The sequence below is a fragment of the Cariama cristata genome, unplaced genomic scaffold, assembly GCF_000690535.1.
Source record: "Cariama cristata isolate BGI_N322 unplaced genomic scaffold, ASM69053v1 scaffold13306, whole genome shotgun sequence".
NCBI classification, from domain to species: Eukaryota; Metazoa; Chordata; class Aves; order Cariamiformes; family Cariamidae; genus Cariama; species Cariama cristata.
Window position 1 is genome coordinate 8,391 of NW_009620471.1, and position 17,436 is coordinate 25,826.

General features: G+C 41.0%; 1 protein-coding gene across 1 annotated transcript; it reads right to left on the reverse strand.

Moving 5' to 3' along the window:
* Positions 1 to 3,995: 3,995 nt before the first annotated feature.
* On the reverse strand, positions 3,996 to 10,223 carry LOC104162808 (synaptotagmin-1-like; the record flags this gene model as incomplete). The annotated part of the gene is made up of 2 exons (XM_009701629.1): positions 3,996 to 5,441; positions 10,090 to 10,223. Coding segments are annotated over 2 exons (341 nt in total), but the record flags the coding sequence as incomplete, so codon positions are not given.
* Between the last annotated feature and the right edge of the window lie 7,213 nt (positions 10,224 to 17,436).

Genomic DNA, 17,436 nt, shown 5'->3' on the forward strand with positions numbered 1-17,436 from the left:
GATGAATCTCTTGTTTTGGTTTGGCTTTTTTTGGTCTAAATGGCTGGTCAAAATCTCAGTATGTTCTGGCACAGTGCATGCATAGAACAAAAAGACTATAGTACCTGCCCCCTCCACCTTCGCCCCAAAAGCCTGGAAGAACTGTCTTCACTTCCCCAACCTATTTGGCCTCTTCATGAGCTCTGTTAAGGACATCTAGATCATTCCCTCATTTGTAGAACTTTCTTTTTTTTATGTTGAATGCAGCATGATCTTGAAATAAATCTCTTTGGCTCTTGTGTCTGAAAATATTGCTGTGGGTGTCAGTCACAAAGTACCATATAGAGTTAAAAAGTCTTCTCTGTATTAGTTTGTCACATACTTTTGGAACTACTTTTTGGTGCAATATGAAAAGTATTCTCTCAATATATTGACTATAAAAAGATTTACTGCATATAAGGTAAACATAACTAAGACTGAGTAAAGGTTGTTGTGGTATGTATAGAAAAACCCTTTTCCGTACATTCTGTAATGCCTGGATGAACAACAGTGTCTGAACTGACACTGAAAATAGGGGCTGGACATGAATTTGATAGATGTATGTTCTGAAAAGCAGGTCAGTATGTGTACAAGAAACTGAGCTGGCAGCCTGGAGTGAAAATGCTAATGCATAAATAAATCAGGGCATTGACGCTTAGAGTAATCAGAAAATATAATGTTCTCATTCTTGCTTTGCATAACTAACAGGCAATTAACTTTCATTGACTCATGATGTGAAAAGTGATCAAGAGATGTAGATCCCTTGCTTTGGTAACAGTCTGTCAGTTGGGAAGAATGTTTTTCTTGACAGTTGATTAGGGGTTAAATGAGCTGAATAAAATTAGTAATTTTTGCTGCTTTTCCCACTTAGTGTAACTGCTATTGTATGAAGCATTTTTCCTTACATTAGTTGTAATGACTGGCTTTAACTGATTAGCCTTGTTGGAAGAACTAGTTTTGATTGACACAGATGTCATCTTGGTATTCTCAAGATCTGCAAAAATGGCTGGTGCATATAGAAGCTGGATCAAAGTATTTTTATCTATTGACTTTGATAGCTTTGGGTCTGCTCTTAGGCAAACTGCTCCTCTTAGGGAAGTGCATGCTTGGTCTGATCATGCCACAGCTGATGGCAAAGGAGGGAGCAGCAGCATCTCATACCTCCATAATGTGGTACCTGCCTGTACCTACCGGGAAGTACACTGCACCACAGGAGTGGTACCTCAGCTCCTGCAGACCGAGCAGGCTGATCGGTAAAGCCACGGACTCCGGTCAGCCACAGCTTTTGGAAGAGTCAGTGCTCTCCAAAGCACCAGGCCCACCAGGAGATGTTGGCCTGCTCTTGATTGCTGAGTGTGGCATCGGTCTGTTTGGTGCTCACTGACACTAGACGATGAAAACCAAAAACAGTTGGGAGAAAAGAGGTCACTTTTTTCTGAGTAGTGGGAATAGGGAAAAGGGTCAACCCTGAAAATATTTACGATGAGCTCTAACTTGTAGTAAAGCCTCGTGTAACAACAGCTGTGGTTAAACTGCTGCATATCAGTAGTTACCGCAGTGTGGTTCCTGAACGGAATGGGTGTAGTCCTCTTGAGACTGGGGAAAAAGCAAGGGTGGGGGGATTGCTGTGGAAAATGGTTGCATAAAACAAACATGGCTACAGGTTTGGGATTTATTTTTTTTTTTTCAGGGGGGTGAGGGGTTGAGCTATTTCTCTTCATAGGCTCAGGAACTTGAATGATTTCATAGCACAGTGTTTTTCAATCATTTTTCATTTGTGGATTCGCTTCCTCCCACACCTTCTCCCCCCCCAATTGAAGCTCTTATTTAATGATCTTTAGTCTACAAGAGGCTTGATTTTATGCCCAGCTTAGAAGTAGCTCTTGAATGTACGTTAATATATACTCTCTCTCGCCAAATGAAAACTTCAACCACGGCTCTAACAAACACAACTGGCTTGAAGAGTACTGATGTGTAGGGTACTACTTGGAGTTTTTGTTGTTTTATAGAAACTAGTCCATGTTTTGATAGAGAATGATGGTTTGAGAGGCAAATAATCAGGCTCTTGGGAAAACAAGGTAATAGTTCTTCCTCTGCAACAGAGGTGGAGAATTCATCTCCTGGCGCGCTGCTGGCTGTGACGGTCTTACAGCAGCCCACACCAATGAAAGCAGCTCCTCACAGCCCCTCGAAAAATGCTGTGCCAGTACACTTGCGATACTTCAAAGTTTATGATTGTGCTAAAGTCCTCGAATGAAACGTCTTTTCAAAATTTTAGATCAAAAGAGAAAATGCTAGAACATCAACAGGAAATAAAACATTTTTATTGAATATCTGTGTAATATGTATGTTATTTTAACGACAATTGGAAAACTCTACTGTGGGAAGTCACTACACAAAGTGAAACAAAATATAAACCACCTCATCAAAAATGAAGGTAAAATACGGCTAAAGTTGTCAGCTCGCGGGCCACGAGCGATATGGCAGGATAAAACACCCCAAACATTTCTACAAGATACAGAGAAAACCCACACAGAGAAACACTCAAGCAGGCAGTAAATATACACAAAGGCAACTAGGATCTTTCTACAGCATCAGATTCTAATACTTCACACAGCTTTGTCAGAAAGGTACATGTGGCTTCTTTGAGGATGAAAATGTCATCTTGGTCACACGGCAGGTTCAGTCTCTGAGAATCAGCGTACCTTACAAACCAGGTCTATGGTGACGCTCAGTCTGGCAGTGTAGGAAGAGAAAGCATTAAGAATACCTTAACACAATGAGTCGGTCCTGGCAGTTTGAACCTGCAGCTATCCTGAATGAACAACTGAAAGTTGGAGACCGTGAAGCTCTTATGCTGGAAAGCTGACTGTCTGCTGCTTCTCTTTCTTTGGTGGGGTTTGGTCCTTAAGGTTAAGATTTTAAAGTATTCCAGCTTGATGCTTTGCATGTATGTGCCTGTTTCTATCAGAAAATGTCTCGCTTGTGTTTTTTCTGTGTTTCATGTAAAAAAGAAAGAAAATGGGTCTTGCTATTCTCGCTTTTGGAGGTGGGGAGAGATCCAGACTTTTATTCTCCTCCCACTTTGCTGCTTCGTTTACCCTCAGTGTACTGAAAACATCGGTGCTTGGCCATGACAGCACTGACCTCTCGGACTGTCACACCTCTCCCAGAAGCAGCGCCTTCAGGGCGGCGGTGGAATTTAGTTTTCAGTACACAGTTCTCCAATTACATTCATCTTTGCTTTCAATAATAGCGGTTAGATACAATTGATAAGAACATCAATGGTTAATTCTCATGCCTTCCTCCAAAAGGCATAGCACTTCCACATTTCTGGGGTAGTTTGCATTGCTGAAAATAAGGAACTCTTTAAAGCATTATGAATATATTCACAGCTTGGAAAGATAAGCGAGGGGCCTCAAAGGACAGTTACATGAGATAGAAGCGATGCCCTAAATGACTTGATGAGATGGTACAAGCTGAGATGACGTGCTGGCTAGCTGTACGGTGGCTATCTACAGTAAAGCGGCGGGGGGCGAGGGAGGCTGGAAGTGTAGAGTATTGCACAGGGCTTGACAAAATGCTGCGTGGTCAACCCATTCAATATAGCATCCTTGTCCCCTGCATAGCGCTCCAGTTCTAAATTGGTCCGTCATAACTAGAACTGCTTGTGCTATGCGTTCCTTCGGCAGTGCAGTAGAAGGGAATGGCAGTATTATTACAATATCACTACGGAATAAATTGATTGCTATCCACTGAGAAAACTACATTTCTAAGCACACACGGCAGTCACAGTGATACACAGAGCAGTCTTTCAAGACTCTTATGGAATGACTAATAGCTTCATAATAGTGCCATTTACTACATAGTAACATTGAAAACATTTAAAAACTCCTCCTGAAACGAGCATCTAGTATACAGAAGAGGTTGCTTCAGTTTTTCTAGAACTTGTTCTTTGTTTTCACTTTTTTTTTTTTAAAGGACAAATTAAAACTTAAGTATAAATAGTATATAAAAGGTCACTAGCTGTTCTCTTTTGGCTTACTTTGAAGTGCATTCAGAACTATGGCTAAATTTTGTCATCTTCTGATGGGATTACAATACTGTCTGTTTACCATGAAACTATTTTGTATAATAAACTCACACGGCTGTGTCTAAAAAATATTCTGCATTCCTTCTAATCTGAGTTAGTATAATAAAATATTTTGTTACAAAGTCTAATGTGCAAACTTATTATAATGTGAAATTGTGGATGGAATTCACAGTATGTAAATTTTGTATAAAGGTGATAACGGAGAGCTACTCTTGTTTTCATGGCAGCATTTCGCTACTGCTGCGTCTCGCCCCTCCCTTCCCCCCCCTCCCTGCACCACCTCTGCAATGGTCTTACTTTGTACGTTAGATGAAATCATTGCCTCCTACAGAACTGCTTCCTCAACTTTCAATCTAAAGCCATTTCAGTCGGTTATGTGTTTGCTTTGGAATATATACAAAAAAATTCTATCCTGGCTTCTGGCTACATCTCCTTGAGGTCAGCCATGGAGCTGCTCAGATCATGCTAAGTTGCCTGTGAAAGACATCTACCCAATTGGATTTGCCCCTCCAAGAGTCACTGTGGATGCGTAGCGTGTTATTAGGATGGTCCAGTTGAAAGCTCAGATTTAAGTTGTCCTTTAAGATGTCAGCGTAACACTACTAGTGCCTTACAAGTTGGAATTTTTTTTCTGGAATGCAGACGATACAATAGTTACCCTATAATATATTATCAGCTCTCCTATATCTCAGTCAATTTACATAATTTAAAATAGAACATCTTATTAAAAACATCTAGATATACACAGATTAGGAAACGCTTACAACATACAAATACACAAACTAGAAATAAATTCTCAGCATACTGGTGTATATATACAACTGTGTGATACAATAAATAATTTCTGTCATGCTCTATCTACACATCATATTGCTTAAAAGAAGAGTAGATCTGGGGGGCAGTGGTGAAATGAAGCGCCTTTAGAGGGCTCTCTACATTTAAATTTGTGCAAATTAAAATGGGAATTTAAAAGTACAACTGATCTGTGTCAGGAACACATGGCTGGAAATGAAAGGACCCATATTACTGAGGTATTTACAGATACTGGCTAAAGAGCACTATGTGGGCAAATGCAGAAAGGCTTCTTCTTCTTTTTCTTCTTCATAATTTAATTTAATTTAATTTACTTCTTGACTGCCAGCATGGCATCTACCTCCTCCTCGGGCTGTAAGGTGTGCCACTGCGCAATGGGCCGCCGGGGGTTGGCCAACATGTCTGACCAATGCCGCAGCTCCGCGCCGGTGCTGTTGTAGCCCACAAAGACTTTCCCGATGGCATCATTCTTGCCAATCTTGTCATAGTCCAAAACAGTCACAACAATTTGCACTTTCTACAATGAGAGAGAGAAAGATCAGTGAGCATGACAGTAAGGGGAAGGTGGGCAGGGATGACTTCTTGGCCCAGATGACGACAGCGGAGACTCCATGAAGGGGGTAAGTGTGTGTGTGAGACAGCTGGAGCAGGTTCCTCCAGCCAGAAGCAAATTCAAACTTTTGTCTTTGTTTCTTGTGAGCCTTCCAAATAAAAATAAGTTCACAGCCTCCCTGTTAACTTGAAACTTGCCCTCTTGCATCAAAGAGCTTCCATATGGGAATCAAGGTTGATGATATTTTTTTCCTTTAACAATTAAAAAGTATGGATTTTTTTTGTTGTTGTTATTGAAGACTGAGACGGCTAGAAGTCTGCGGGACTAAAATGCAGGTCTTAAGCTCAGCTAATTCAAAAGTAGTGCAATTTAACACTTCATTATTGTTTAAGTAAGTAAGTTAGCAGCTAAAAATTCAGAAACGGCTCTACCCCAAGTTAACGTTTGCAATGTCGTACTCTGTTAATTCTGTTAATTGCTTTCCCACTTCTAAACAACTCTTACACACCCATTCAGCATGCTAATCAGTTATTTTCAGATAAATTCAGAAGATAGCCCTTATCGTTACTATATACATATACAAAGACACGTACTCGTGTGTGTGTGTGCATGTGCACACATGGAAGTATGTGTGTATATTCTATATATTTATAAGGGAGGTTAGAAAACAGGCTGCATGCTCAGGGGAGCTGGAAAGAGGTATAAACCCCACTGCCTCGGGGCTGTGACCCACCGGTTCTGCCTATGACTGAGCCGGTGTGGGAGTGCCACTTCTGCTGTAGGAACGGTCACCTCTGGCAAACAGGGTTAAAGTAGTCCCACAAAAATCTGTGCAAGTCCATCTGTCACAGCTCATAGACGATTTTCTATTCACTTAGACCAGGGCACACTGGGAGGTGACGTTCAAGCCAGGCATTTGTGTATTCATTTGCGTGCACATGCACACATTCCTCTCCTTCAGGTCATTAATATTTGTCGAAAGAGCACAAACAGCTATTCCTTCAGTGGAGGGGTGTCTTCCCCAACAGCACCTAAGACGTTAACAGCCTTGGGCTGATCTAAGTTGTACACGCGTCTCCTTAGACAGCTTTATTTTTAAAGATGAACATACAGTTCTTTTCCTGATTCCTTTCTATCCCATGATAAATACACACACCTCCTTATTACAGTGTGAGTTTCCTGAATTGGAGGAAGAAATGCCCTGAAACACATTTCTTCCAGAAAAATCTTTTATTCTCAAGCATCAGGTTTTTAAATTTAGGGCTTTAAATATATGTACAATCTTGATTTCTTACTAGAATGATTAATTTTGGTGCTTGTAACAGGACTATCTTTTAAAAGTAACTGACTCTTTTACGCATATCTGCAAGACCAGGCTCATGAAGTCTATTTTATAGAGTCCATTCCCTTACAAGATTGTACAATTCACTGAGCCAGAGAAAGAGATGATTCCAACAGGCACTAAAGTATTTATATAGTTGCTGATGACAACAGTGTACATCAAACTCAAGACTCTCTCCCCAGAGCACTCACGATAAAAGGCAATATCCTGAAGCAAGTATTTCTAGATGCCAAAACGATGTTTCAGTGTTGCTCTCTGCAATACACTCACTTTTAATGTTGATGGTACCTCCCCAAATGAACATTTATGTTTTAGATGCATGGTACAATCACAGATATAAAAAGTAAGCATAAGACTATTATTTTATGGTACAAAAAAAAGTTGCCTCCTATACCTAGAAGCTTGGGGGCTAGTTACTATTGGATTTTATTTTTTTTTTTGTGTTAATCGTAACACAACAATGAGCACTGTAAACAAAAGGCCCTTTTCCTTTCTGTATAAAGATGTAAGAACCGCTAGCTCAGATGATTAACTCCGAGATTATTTTCACCTCGTGGTCTCTGGCGTAAACCTACAGAGAAACGTGAGCGTCTCTTTGCCTTTGTACCATATATTACAGGAACAGCTGCACAGCAAAACCCAAGAGGTGCTAGTAGAAAGCACCACCTCTGCTAATAAACACTGGGATTAGCAGTTTCCTCGGTGTGATTAAGCATTCTTTGGACTGAAAGGGCCTGGAGACGTTGCTACCTACAGAGGCAGTCTGTCTTGCACATGGCAAAACACGTGCTTGATCTGCCTGTAACAACAGGATTTGACTTCCCAGTGGTGTTCTCCCATTATGCTTAAAGACATCACCTTCTTTCCCTTAAAAGCCAGAATCCATAGTTGCTATTAAGTTGTTGAAAATGTTAATGTTTGGCCCATTTAAAATTACATAGGTGTACTGCTATTGAATTGCTTTCCCTCCATGAGCCCTCTTGTCTTTGCTCTCCAACAATCAAGAAACTTGTGTAACCATTATTTTTTATTTGACTGTGAAAGTTTGCTTAATGACTTTTACGTGAATTACCCAAAAGTCACAGTGATTCTTACCATATTAAGTCTAAATAACATTTAAAATGTGTTTTTTCTAATGATGAAATCACTTCAGTAACCATAATGAAATAGCTTCTAAATATAGTCTTTTATAACTAACTCCAAACTACATTGGCATATGACCAAAGCCCATAATTACAGATTTTAAATTGAGGCTATATACTGAAGTAAATAGCTATAAAGTCATTCTAATAAACTTAATAAAAAAACCCAAACAAACCCAAGCAAAAATTTAAACAGCTAAACCACAACAGTTTTCTAAAGGGCCTATAGCCACCTTACAAAAGTGACTTAAGACTAGAAGACAAAATGGCCAAGTACCTACAGAACGTACCTAACCATGCCAAAGCTCAGATCTGATAACTTGCAGGTGCCCGTCCCAGTTCCACAGTCCTCTCCCTATTTGGAAATCAAGACATTTGTTGCCTAAATTGCCAGAGAGGCTCGATTTGATTCATCTTTTCTTGCCTCGGGGTCTTTGATGCTTGTTATATGATCTTTCACAAGCACGCGGGCCAACTTTCATTAAAATCAACAGGAATTAGGCCCCACTGGATTTCCCACTTTCTGATTCCTAGAGTCCACAGACACCTGTACATGCTGTGGGGCATGAAGAAACAGGCTAGTCATGCATCCAAGTCGCTATTCCTACTGCCTCACCTTGTCTAGTTTTATTATCTCTGTCGGTACCAAGTCAATAAAAACCAAGCACACAGCTTTAGTTGAAATGTAGGCCTCGACTCCTGGGCTTCTCTCCAGTACAGTTGCTATCAAAATCCAAGATGTAGAGTCTCAAAACCTGTACCATGCTCTCATCTAATCAAGAGGGGGGGTCCCAGTTTGGCCCAGGACATTTAAACCCTTTTAAAACTACAAGTAGCGTGGCACCTAACTCACACCTAGACCTCTCTTACAAGCCACCAAAGGATGTATTCCCAGACTATTTTAATTATGGTCAAACCAGGAGGCCCCTGAAAGTACACTTTCCACACTCAGCTGCAGAGCTATCGTCTTGCTTGACGTCTCCAGAGTCACAGGGCTCCGTGGGTGAGTGGGAAGCCAGCATGCAGTTCTTTTCTCTTCTGAGGACATTTAAACCAATACATCTTCCCTGCCCACGAATGCTCTAACAAGTGAGCAAAATAACGAACGAGTTTAACACTAATGGTAAGGGTTTTAAAAAAAAAACGGAGGAGGCCTGTACTAACTGATCTTTATGTGGTTTACATTACCTAGATTAGACCAGAGACCAAAGTCTCTCCAAGTGAAACCACCCCACTAACAGGTGATCTTATGCTTTGTGGCCAACCATATACATATTATTTATTTAGAAACGAGTGCTGCGCTGCCAACACAAGCCATAAGCACAAGTGACAAGAGTACTTGCTTATGACATCGAAGATATAGGTTTAAATTCACTAGGGAGGAGGGTGAAGAGGAGGCAGGTTTCCCACATGCCTCCTGATACGGTTAAGAAGAGCTTCTCTCTTGTGAGAAAAGGCTAGTTAACATCAGAAGAAGTTAAATTTCACTCTCACGAGTGAGAGATGATTTGCCTCTCAGCGGCCCAAAGGTAGGTAACTGAGTCCCTGAAAAATATGACATGATGCCTTGTCCTGGTATTTCCCACTGCTAACGTAGGTGACTTCCAGCTCGCTGTGCTGACTTCTGAGGCCCCTAATTTTAGGCACTGAATAACTGAAAAAAAGTTGTGATTAAATTATGTGCTTTACTTAAGAGGGATGCTGCAGTGCTTTCAACAAACAGGACCGATAAATGCACAGGGAACACAAATTAACTGATGGTGCCAATTTATTATTTCGAATAATTTGGGGAAAATTGCTATATATGCCTTTTCATTTGTCCCTATACTTTTTTTGCTGGCACATTCCTTCGCTATGTCCCTGCAGATTTATTTTTTTTTCAGAATCCATTTCTGTTAACAGAAAATGTCAGTTATCCATTTCTGACTGATGAATCAAAGCTTCATAAGTACTGTGCATTTTATCATTTCCCTCTTGAAGCAGTCACACTCATCTAATGTAGCACAGGGCTGGCACCTAGGTGCTAATGAAGGCATGCACACGTGATAATTAACAAGGTTCCTGTTAAATATTTATAAGGGCTGAGAAATGGAATGCAGAGGGAAGACAAAACGCTGTTTGACATTACCTGAATTTGCTCGAATGGTACTTCAAAGCTGAAAGACTCATTGTAGTAGGGATTCAGAGTGTTCTTTTTAATTGTAGTCTTTTTCTTCTTCAGCCTCTTGCCATTCTGCATCAGATGGATCTTCACATAGGGATCTAAGTAATCAAGAGAAGAAGCAGAGCTAAGAAGGGTAGTTCAGTGTGTTTTCTACTGACTTTAATCCCACGCATTTAAGAGTCAGTAAAAAAAACCCCAAACCCTTTAGCAACAGTTTGTATTTAAACAAAGTCCTAATTTCCACTACAGAAAAACTCCTGTACGATTGCAAAGTGTTCCTAATGGAAAAAGGAACAAAACATTTATTGCATTATCTCCTTAACATCGCGAAGGAGGGGTAAATTCCCACCTAACTTTGTTCTGTAGCTCCTTAACCATCCTGGAAATGTTTTTCCTTTAACATTATTTATTTACTGCAAACATTTCTGAGAAACAGGGCTGTGGGCTGGTTTTCCCAAGAGCCGTGAGCACTGCCGAATGCACGCACAGCGGGCACAGGGCTCGGGTGGCCGGCTGCTCTGCAACCGCCCGGCAACTCTTCACATAGCTCCTTGGGCAAGAGCTGCACCGTGGTTCTCCCATTCTCTGACCTCCCCGGTGGCAGTGCCCGTGGGTCCGGTGCACGGCCAGACTGCATGGCAGGAAGGCACTTTGCCCCTGAAGTACCAGCCCTCTACCTTACTGCCACATGAGCCACAGCAAGGTGCAGGTGTCGGTGTAAATTATGAATTGGTTTTGCAACTCCCTATTGAATTCCCATTGTTATTTCGTACGACTTCTGGTGGTGAAGTAACAGAACCGACTTGGTGCCTAATCGGGTATTCCTCGCACAAGCAAAACTCTCATGGACATTACTGCCATGAAGTGGTATCTCAGTGGTTATACTTCCAATGGAAATTTTGCCTGCTTAAAAGAATAGCACTGTCAGTCCTTAATCTGTTCCAAGAGCCATGTTGCCATTTAGAGAATGAACTAGCGGTTCTTCTTCCATGGTGGTGTTAATTAGCAGTACCTTCACTGAGCTCAGCTATTTTTCTGTTTAGGCCTAGCGTGAAGCATCATTTGAAGCATCTTAAGCTCATCCTTTTCAACAACCTGTAGAGTGCCGTCTCCAAAATTTGGGTAGGTATCTCTCTTGGCTTTAGGCAGCTGAACTGTGATGTAGGTCAAGGGAAGCCTTCCCTCTAGTGAGCTGGTAGGAGCTATACAAAGCGCCCGCCAGCCACAAGTCATCTGTGGCATAAATTAAGAGAGCCTGAATGCAAACTATTAAAGGAAAGGGCTTGTCCTTTCCCTCCTGAGAAAACGATGGAGCTACAGAAGAAGAATGACAAATGAATGCTGAAATTAAATATTATCACTATGAGCAAACCATGCTTTATGACTCTGCAATGAAACTCATGTCCAGAATGTCTGAGGAGAGTAACTGCATTCTGCTACAGTCAAAATATGCCTTATTGTGGAAGGCCAAGGAGTTCGGGACAATTAAGTTACTGGAGTAACTTGATCACAGCCTACAGTACCTCAGAAGGGAGCGTAATTTTGGTAGTGGACTCTTCAAGCCAGCAGACAAGGGTATAATAAGATCCAATAGCTGTGAGAAGAAACTAGACAAGATCTAACTTAGAAATAGGCATGTATTTTAGTAGTAAGACTGAAACAGCTGGAACAGCTTCTCAGTGTTTGTGGTGAACTCTCTGTTACAGAGGGTTAAGATTCCTTCTTCCTCAAAAGACTCAAGCTCAAACAGAAATTAAATCTTGGTAGGTTTACGCTTGAGGCTAGACAGGGGATTGCAAGGGTTCCTTTTGGCTGCACAATGTATGAATTAAGCAGTATCATGTGAAGCACAGAAATGCTAGCAAAAAGCCAACAGAGGTCTATTTCTTTTTGAATGCTGAGTTCAACAACACTGCATACAGGGTTCTGAAGGTGGAAAACAGGCAGATCTGGACTCCTTGAACATTAGTTGATACTTGAGAAAAGCTCATCTACCTCTCTACTTTTGCTGAGGCTCCATGCTGAATGTACAGTTGTTTTAACATGAAAAGGATGTTTTAGGTATAGCTAATATACAGCAAGAAAGTTCAGTAGTCAAGGAGCCAGTGATAGAGTGTTAAGGTATAGAAATGAGATAAGATGCTGTTAAAATATAATCCGAGTAAGTAGAGTAAGCTGGGAGGCTAAACAGTACAGTAGTGCATTATTATTAAGGGGATTAGAACTGAAGAATTCTATTAAAATAAATGCAGTCGATATAAGCCAATCCTTTACTGACCTGTGCTTGTGCATGGACAATATACACAGATATGATGATTATTTGTATACTCATAAGCAACTGCACAGTAATGATTCATATAGCAATGCAGATACATTCTTATCTCAATAAATATTCCATATTTTGGAGAAAAATATTTTTAACCTAGAATTTAAGTGTATGTGAATGCTCAGGGTCTACGTGTGCATCCACTTTAAATTATTTGCTTCTGTTGACTTTCTAGATTTTCTATCTTCATGCTTTCTATCTTCATTAGAGCACAAATTGACCCCGGATAACTCATGGCCATGGGACAAGGCTACGTTTCTGTGGTTTCTTTTTCATGTCCTGGATCAGCTGCTTCTGTTTGTCTGTCTGGGGATTTGAGTTAGGCTCAGCCAAATGCCAGTTGTTTAGCAGGAAAGATCCAACTGGTACCAGATTGCCATTGTGGTGCAGAACTGTCAGTGGCAGAGGTGCCAAATGGAGCACAGAAGGGGAACAACACGTGATACAATATCCTCATTTTTTTTTATCCAAGGGTAAAATTATCATGCTAATCCAAATACAAAACAAATGTCACCTAATTGAAATCATGTTCCTTCTTTTCTAGTTTCAGAGGAAAGTATTAAATAAGTTTACTCATCACATAAACATTTCAAATGAGAACAGGGTGTCCAGCTCAAGTAAGCAGATGGGCCATTAGAGATTTTAATCGAGTTTATCCTCATTAGATTGTACATCCACTTTCTATGTCTTGAGGTATCTGAGTCTTACTTAGTTCTCCCCTGTCTTCATTCTTCTGTCTCATATGTGAGCCCCTCCACCACTGTATTATCTTCAGTTACACTCTCCCATATCCCATGACATTATCCCTAACTCCCTCAATTCTCCAGTAATCGATTTGCTTGCAACCTACACAGACAACCTGATACCTAAGCACAGACTTTCTTGTGACTTCATGAATAAATCTCCGACAAAGATTTTCTTCTACCAAATAACCGAAGCTGAACTGCTTGGAGTCAATTATTGGAAGAAGGCAGGATAATCAAAAGAAAGCAGAACCTCTGGGAAGTGCCAGTCTCCAGTGATTTTTCTGAGATAAGGTTTAGTGCTAATGGAAACATCTCTCTACTTGCAACATAACCTCAGTGCTGGCACCGTTACTCATGCTGAGTAATACTTTAATATGTAAATAGTCTCGCTGAATAAGTGAGACTAGTAAGGACGACAGAACTGATATTACAGCTCAGCAATGATAAATTGTCTGTTAAGTGCATAGCTTGGGCATAAAGAGCAGAATTCTTTTTACCAAGTAGAAAAGTCTATGTCTGATGCCAATGAAAATAAATAAGCATTTCTCTTTATGTACTCTGGATAGTTATCTCATTCTAGAGTAAATATCTGTCTTTGGTCAAATAAATTGCACCCCAAAATATTTATTTCTCTCCACCGATACAAGACAGCTCATTCACTTTCATGTAAACAGTTACACTGACAAAATTTCAAGTTAGAACAGATGAACATCACTCTGTTTTTTCCTCCAGTTGTAGTCCTTTCAAGTAAACAGGGATTTAGATCCACATTACATCCACAAGTATCTGTGGCTGGACCTTACCCATCTATCTGGAAGAAGGGATGCTCTATCCAGAGCAGTACAGATGTCCCTCTGTCCAAGGGGATAGAATGGCTGTGTGTCCCTTGCTTAGTAATTCATGTTAAACAATGTGGGGGATTAAATAAAATTCTGCTATTTATTCCCCCATTAATGGTCTACCCATGAATTCTAAAAGATGTAAAATTCGTAACTAATTGTGCATTGTAGATTTTACAACAACATCTCAAGGGAGGCGAGCTGAACAGCTCTTAAAGCACTGGAGGACCCACTGACACATTTTGTTTCCCTGAAGTGTGCAGTAAGATGCCAATACATTATTTAAAAGGTAACTGAAATGGTACGTAATATCTGTAGCAATTTGGACCATAAGGCATATATATACAATTAGAACCCTCTTAAAATAATGATTAGTTCATCATCATCATGATGTTATAGACAAGATGGACTTCATTATCAGAAGTTTTACAAAAGCAAACCTCACAGCTGAAAAAAAATACTACAAATCAAAAGAAGAAAATCGTGGCTAATGACGATATTGAAAAATGCTACAAAGATAACACTGGAATTGATTGGGTGCGCAATTACAGTCCCGAGCCTGCGTGCAAGGGGAGCCTAACGGTTGAAAGAAAAAAATTGCACACATCTCTGTGCGGTGGAATCAGGGAAAACCCTCTACAAGCCTCGAGTAAGCCTAACATGATTAATAGGAAAAAAATTGAGCCAGAACAAACTAGTCATAGATACAGCTGAACAAAGTTTCATATAACAAAACACTGTAATAAGATGTTCTCAACTAAAATGTAGAAACCCAGAAGAAATATGGTGCCAGAATTGCCTCCAGCTGTATTTTTGTCTTCAAAATGTTCGTGATAACTGGGTGCTAATTAGCACATGTTTTTCCCTATCAGAAGAAAATTTATGCCAAACCCATGCCAAAGCACGCATCACTGACATTTAGAGCAAAGGTGTCAGCAGACAGTAGAGTTTCCATTCCAGGAAGCAGAACAAATTCCTGAAGAGCCTGGAAATTGATCCAAGAAGTAAAGAAAATCAGGTTTGGAAATGCAGCCTTATAAAATGGCTCTGAAAACGCAGTTAGAACAGAGGTGACTTGCAGCATGGATCGTTAGCTCCATGCTAAAGAGCCATAATCACTCTCATCCTGCAACAGCGCAGCGGGGTGGCAAGTCAAGCAAAGGCCAAGCCAGAGCCTTAGAACAGAGCTGCAGCAGTGCTAAGATTCAATATTGCACCCTTAACCTGTTCCTATTCTCTGCAAACACCCTTCAGATGAAGCTTTTTTGGCTTATGGGAATGGGCAGTGGGGAGAACAGCAATGTTACTCAGCCAACAACTTTATTTCCTATAGAGACCGTGCCAGGGATGAAGGCTGACAGCACGAGCAATACCTGCGCGCTTCCTTCTGCCTTCGGAGAGCAACAGCAGCGGTTGGCAGAGCTGCGCTATGGAAAGCAGCAGGGCTCTACGAGCAGAGCAAAACAGGACGAACTCTCCTAGGAGTTCCCACAGATTTGCTGATTTTTCCCAAGGATCATGGGACACGTTCCCTCCGCGAGCATATAAACCCTCCTCTCCCCAGAGAGGGATGATTCACATGATGCCTGTGGCGTCCGGGCCATGGATAATTTGCCCTGACTTTTTTTCTTCTGTTTATTCATGTATGGATGAGAGGGGATAATTAAAGTCTCTGAAATAATGAGTCTGGAGTGATATTGTGCCTGGATTGTCTGAACTAGTATTCTTCAGATGAACAGAAAGCTTCGAACGGGAAGGAAAGCCAGAGGAGGGAAAATGTGTTATCTGGGGAAGAAACAATATAAGGTACAATTACTAAGAAGGAGTACAAGTGCTATGGTACATTCTAGATTGCATAAAAGTTATCTTTTATATTCATTGACACAGGCTGTTAAGTCTTCTCTCCCTTCCTCCACAAGTGAGCAAATTGAAGTTGGAACATTATTTTTAAGGAGCAGCTGATATCTCAAGGGAAATATTGGAAAACATTCTCATTAGAAACAATTCTCTTGGCATAAAATGTAGGGTTTGTGAGTTTTTTTCTTAGCACATTTCCTTGAAAACAGGATTGTTGATTTTTAAAAGTTTATTTGCTACATAATGTCCAGTCCCCAGCTAATGTTGATATTTAGCTACTCTCATCATAGTTTCCATAACCCCACCAGGCTGTAGATTACTTGATGTTATGGGTCAGATCTTCAGCTGTAGCCAGTACTTGGTCAATGCACAAGGGAAGGGTGCACAGCAAAAGTATTTGCTGTAGGTTCCTGTGTATTGTCTACGGTAGTCCTGACCCCAGCAAAACATTTTTTAAAATCACTTCAATAAGCAGGCTGAGGACTGACCAGTGTGCCTGGGAGATTCTCCCAACACCACCCAGTAGCGTACTGGCCATGAACGGAGCTGAGACATTGCAAGCAGCCCAGATGGGATGCCAGAGCGGCCCTGCCAGCTGCAAACAGCGTAGTTAAAACAACTCGTACTACATCTGCCAACGTCTGTCTATGCCCCATGGGTGACTGCTCCAGCTGCAGCACACGCACACACGCACAGTACACTGCCCATCAGGCCCTTTCTTGCTCGTATTATATGTCATAGTGTAACAAGTTAGATGACTTTGGATTACATATTTCCAGCAGCATCTTTAAAAGAAGATGCTGTAAGAGTGGGTAATTTATAAATGAAAACATTTGTAATTTCATGTTCAATAACATTAGACAGATTCTCTCAGGAATAATGGAGTCCAATAATCCATTTATAGAGGGGAAGAAGGGGTTGGTATTTATAAAAACTAACAAGAGCCTGCCAATAACAAAAAAAGTTAAACGGAGGGCGTAGCAAAGCAGTCTCAAAACAACAACTCTTCACTGGCGTGCAGTTAGATGAACATCAAGTTGCAACTGAAATGCCGAATTCAGAGAACCAGGGAGCCCTGGGAAGAAGGAGGTGCTGTAAAACTGACAGCGAGCCACTGATTCCCTCACCCGAGAATCCCAAACTGAGGTTGCTGAACATGTAGAGCTGACAGTGGAAACAGAAATGTTCACAGTGGCCTACAGGCTATTCCGCCAGCACTTGAGTCTGCAATTCCACCCACAGTGCTTCCAACTGGAACACAAGAACCAACGTTACAGCGCCAGATGGGGAAAGTAGCAGAAAACCAAAAAAAAAAAAAAAGCAGCAGCCAAAACTCTTATTTAAAAACAGCACAAAGCAGCGCTTATGAGCCTATGATTAAGTTTACTGCCAGAGCAAGGGCAGCTGATCTGTCTCTCTTGCATCCAAGCAGTTCATTTCAGCATAGTTACACACAGGCAAAACAAATCGTTTTATAAAGCGCAGCACATGTGGGTTGAACCAACGGGAAAACGCACCTTGAGTTTTGGCTGTGGGTAAACAC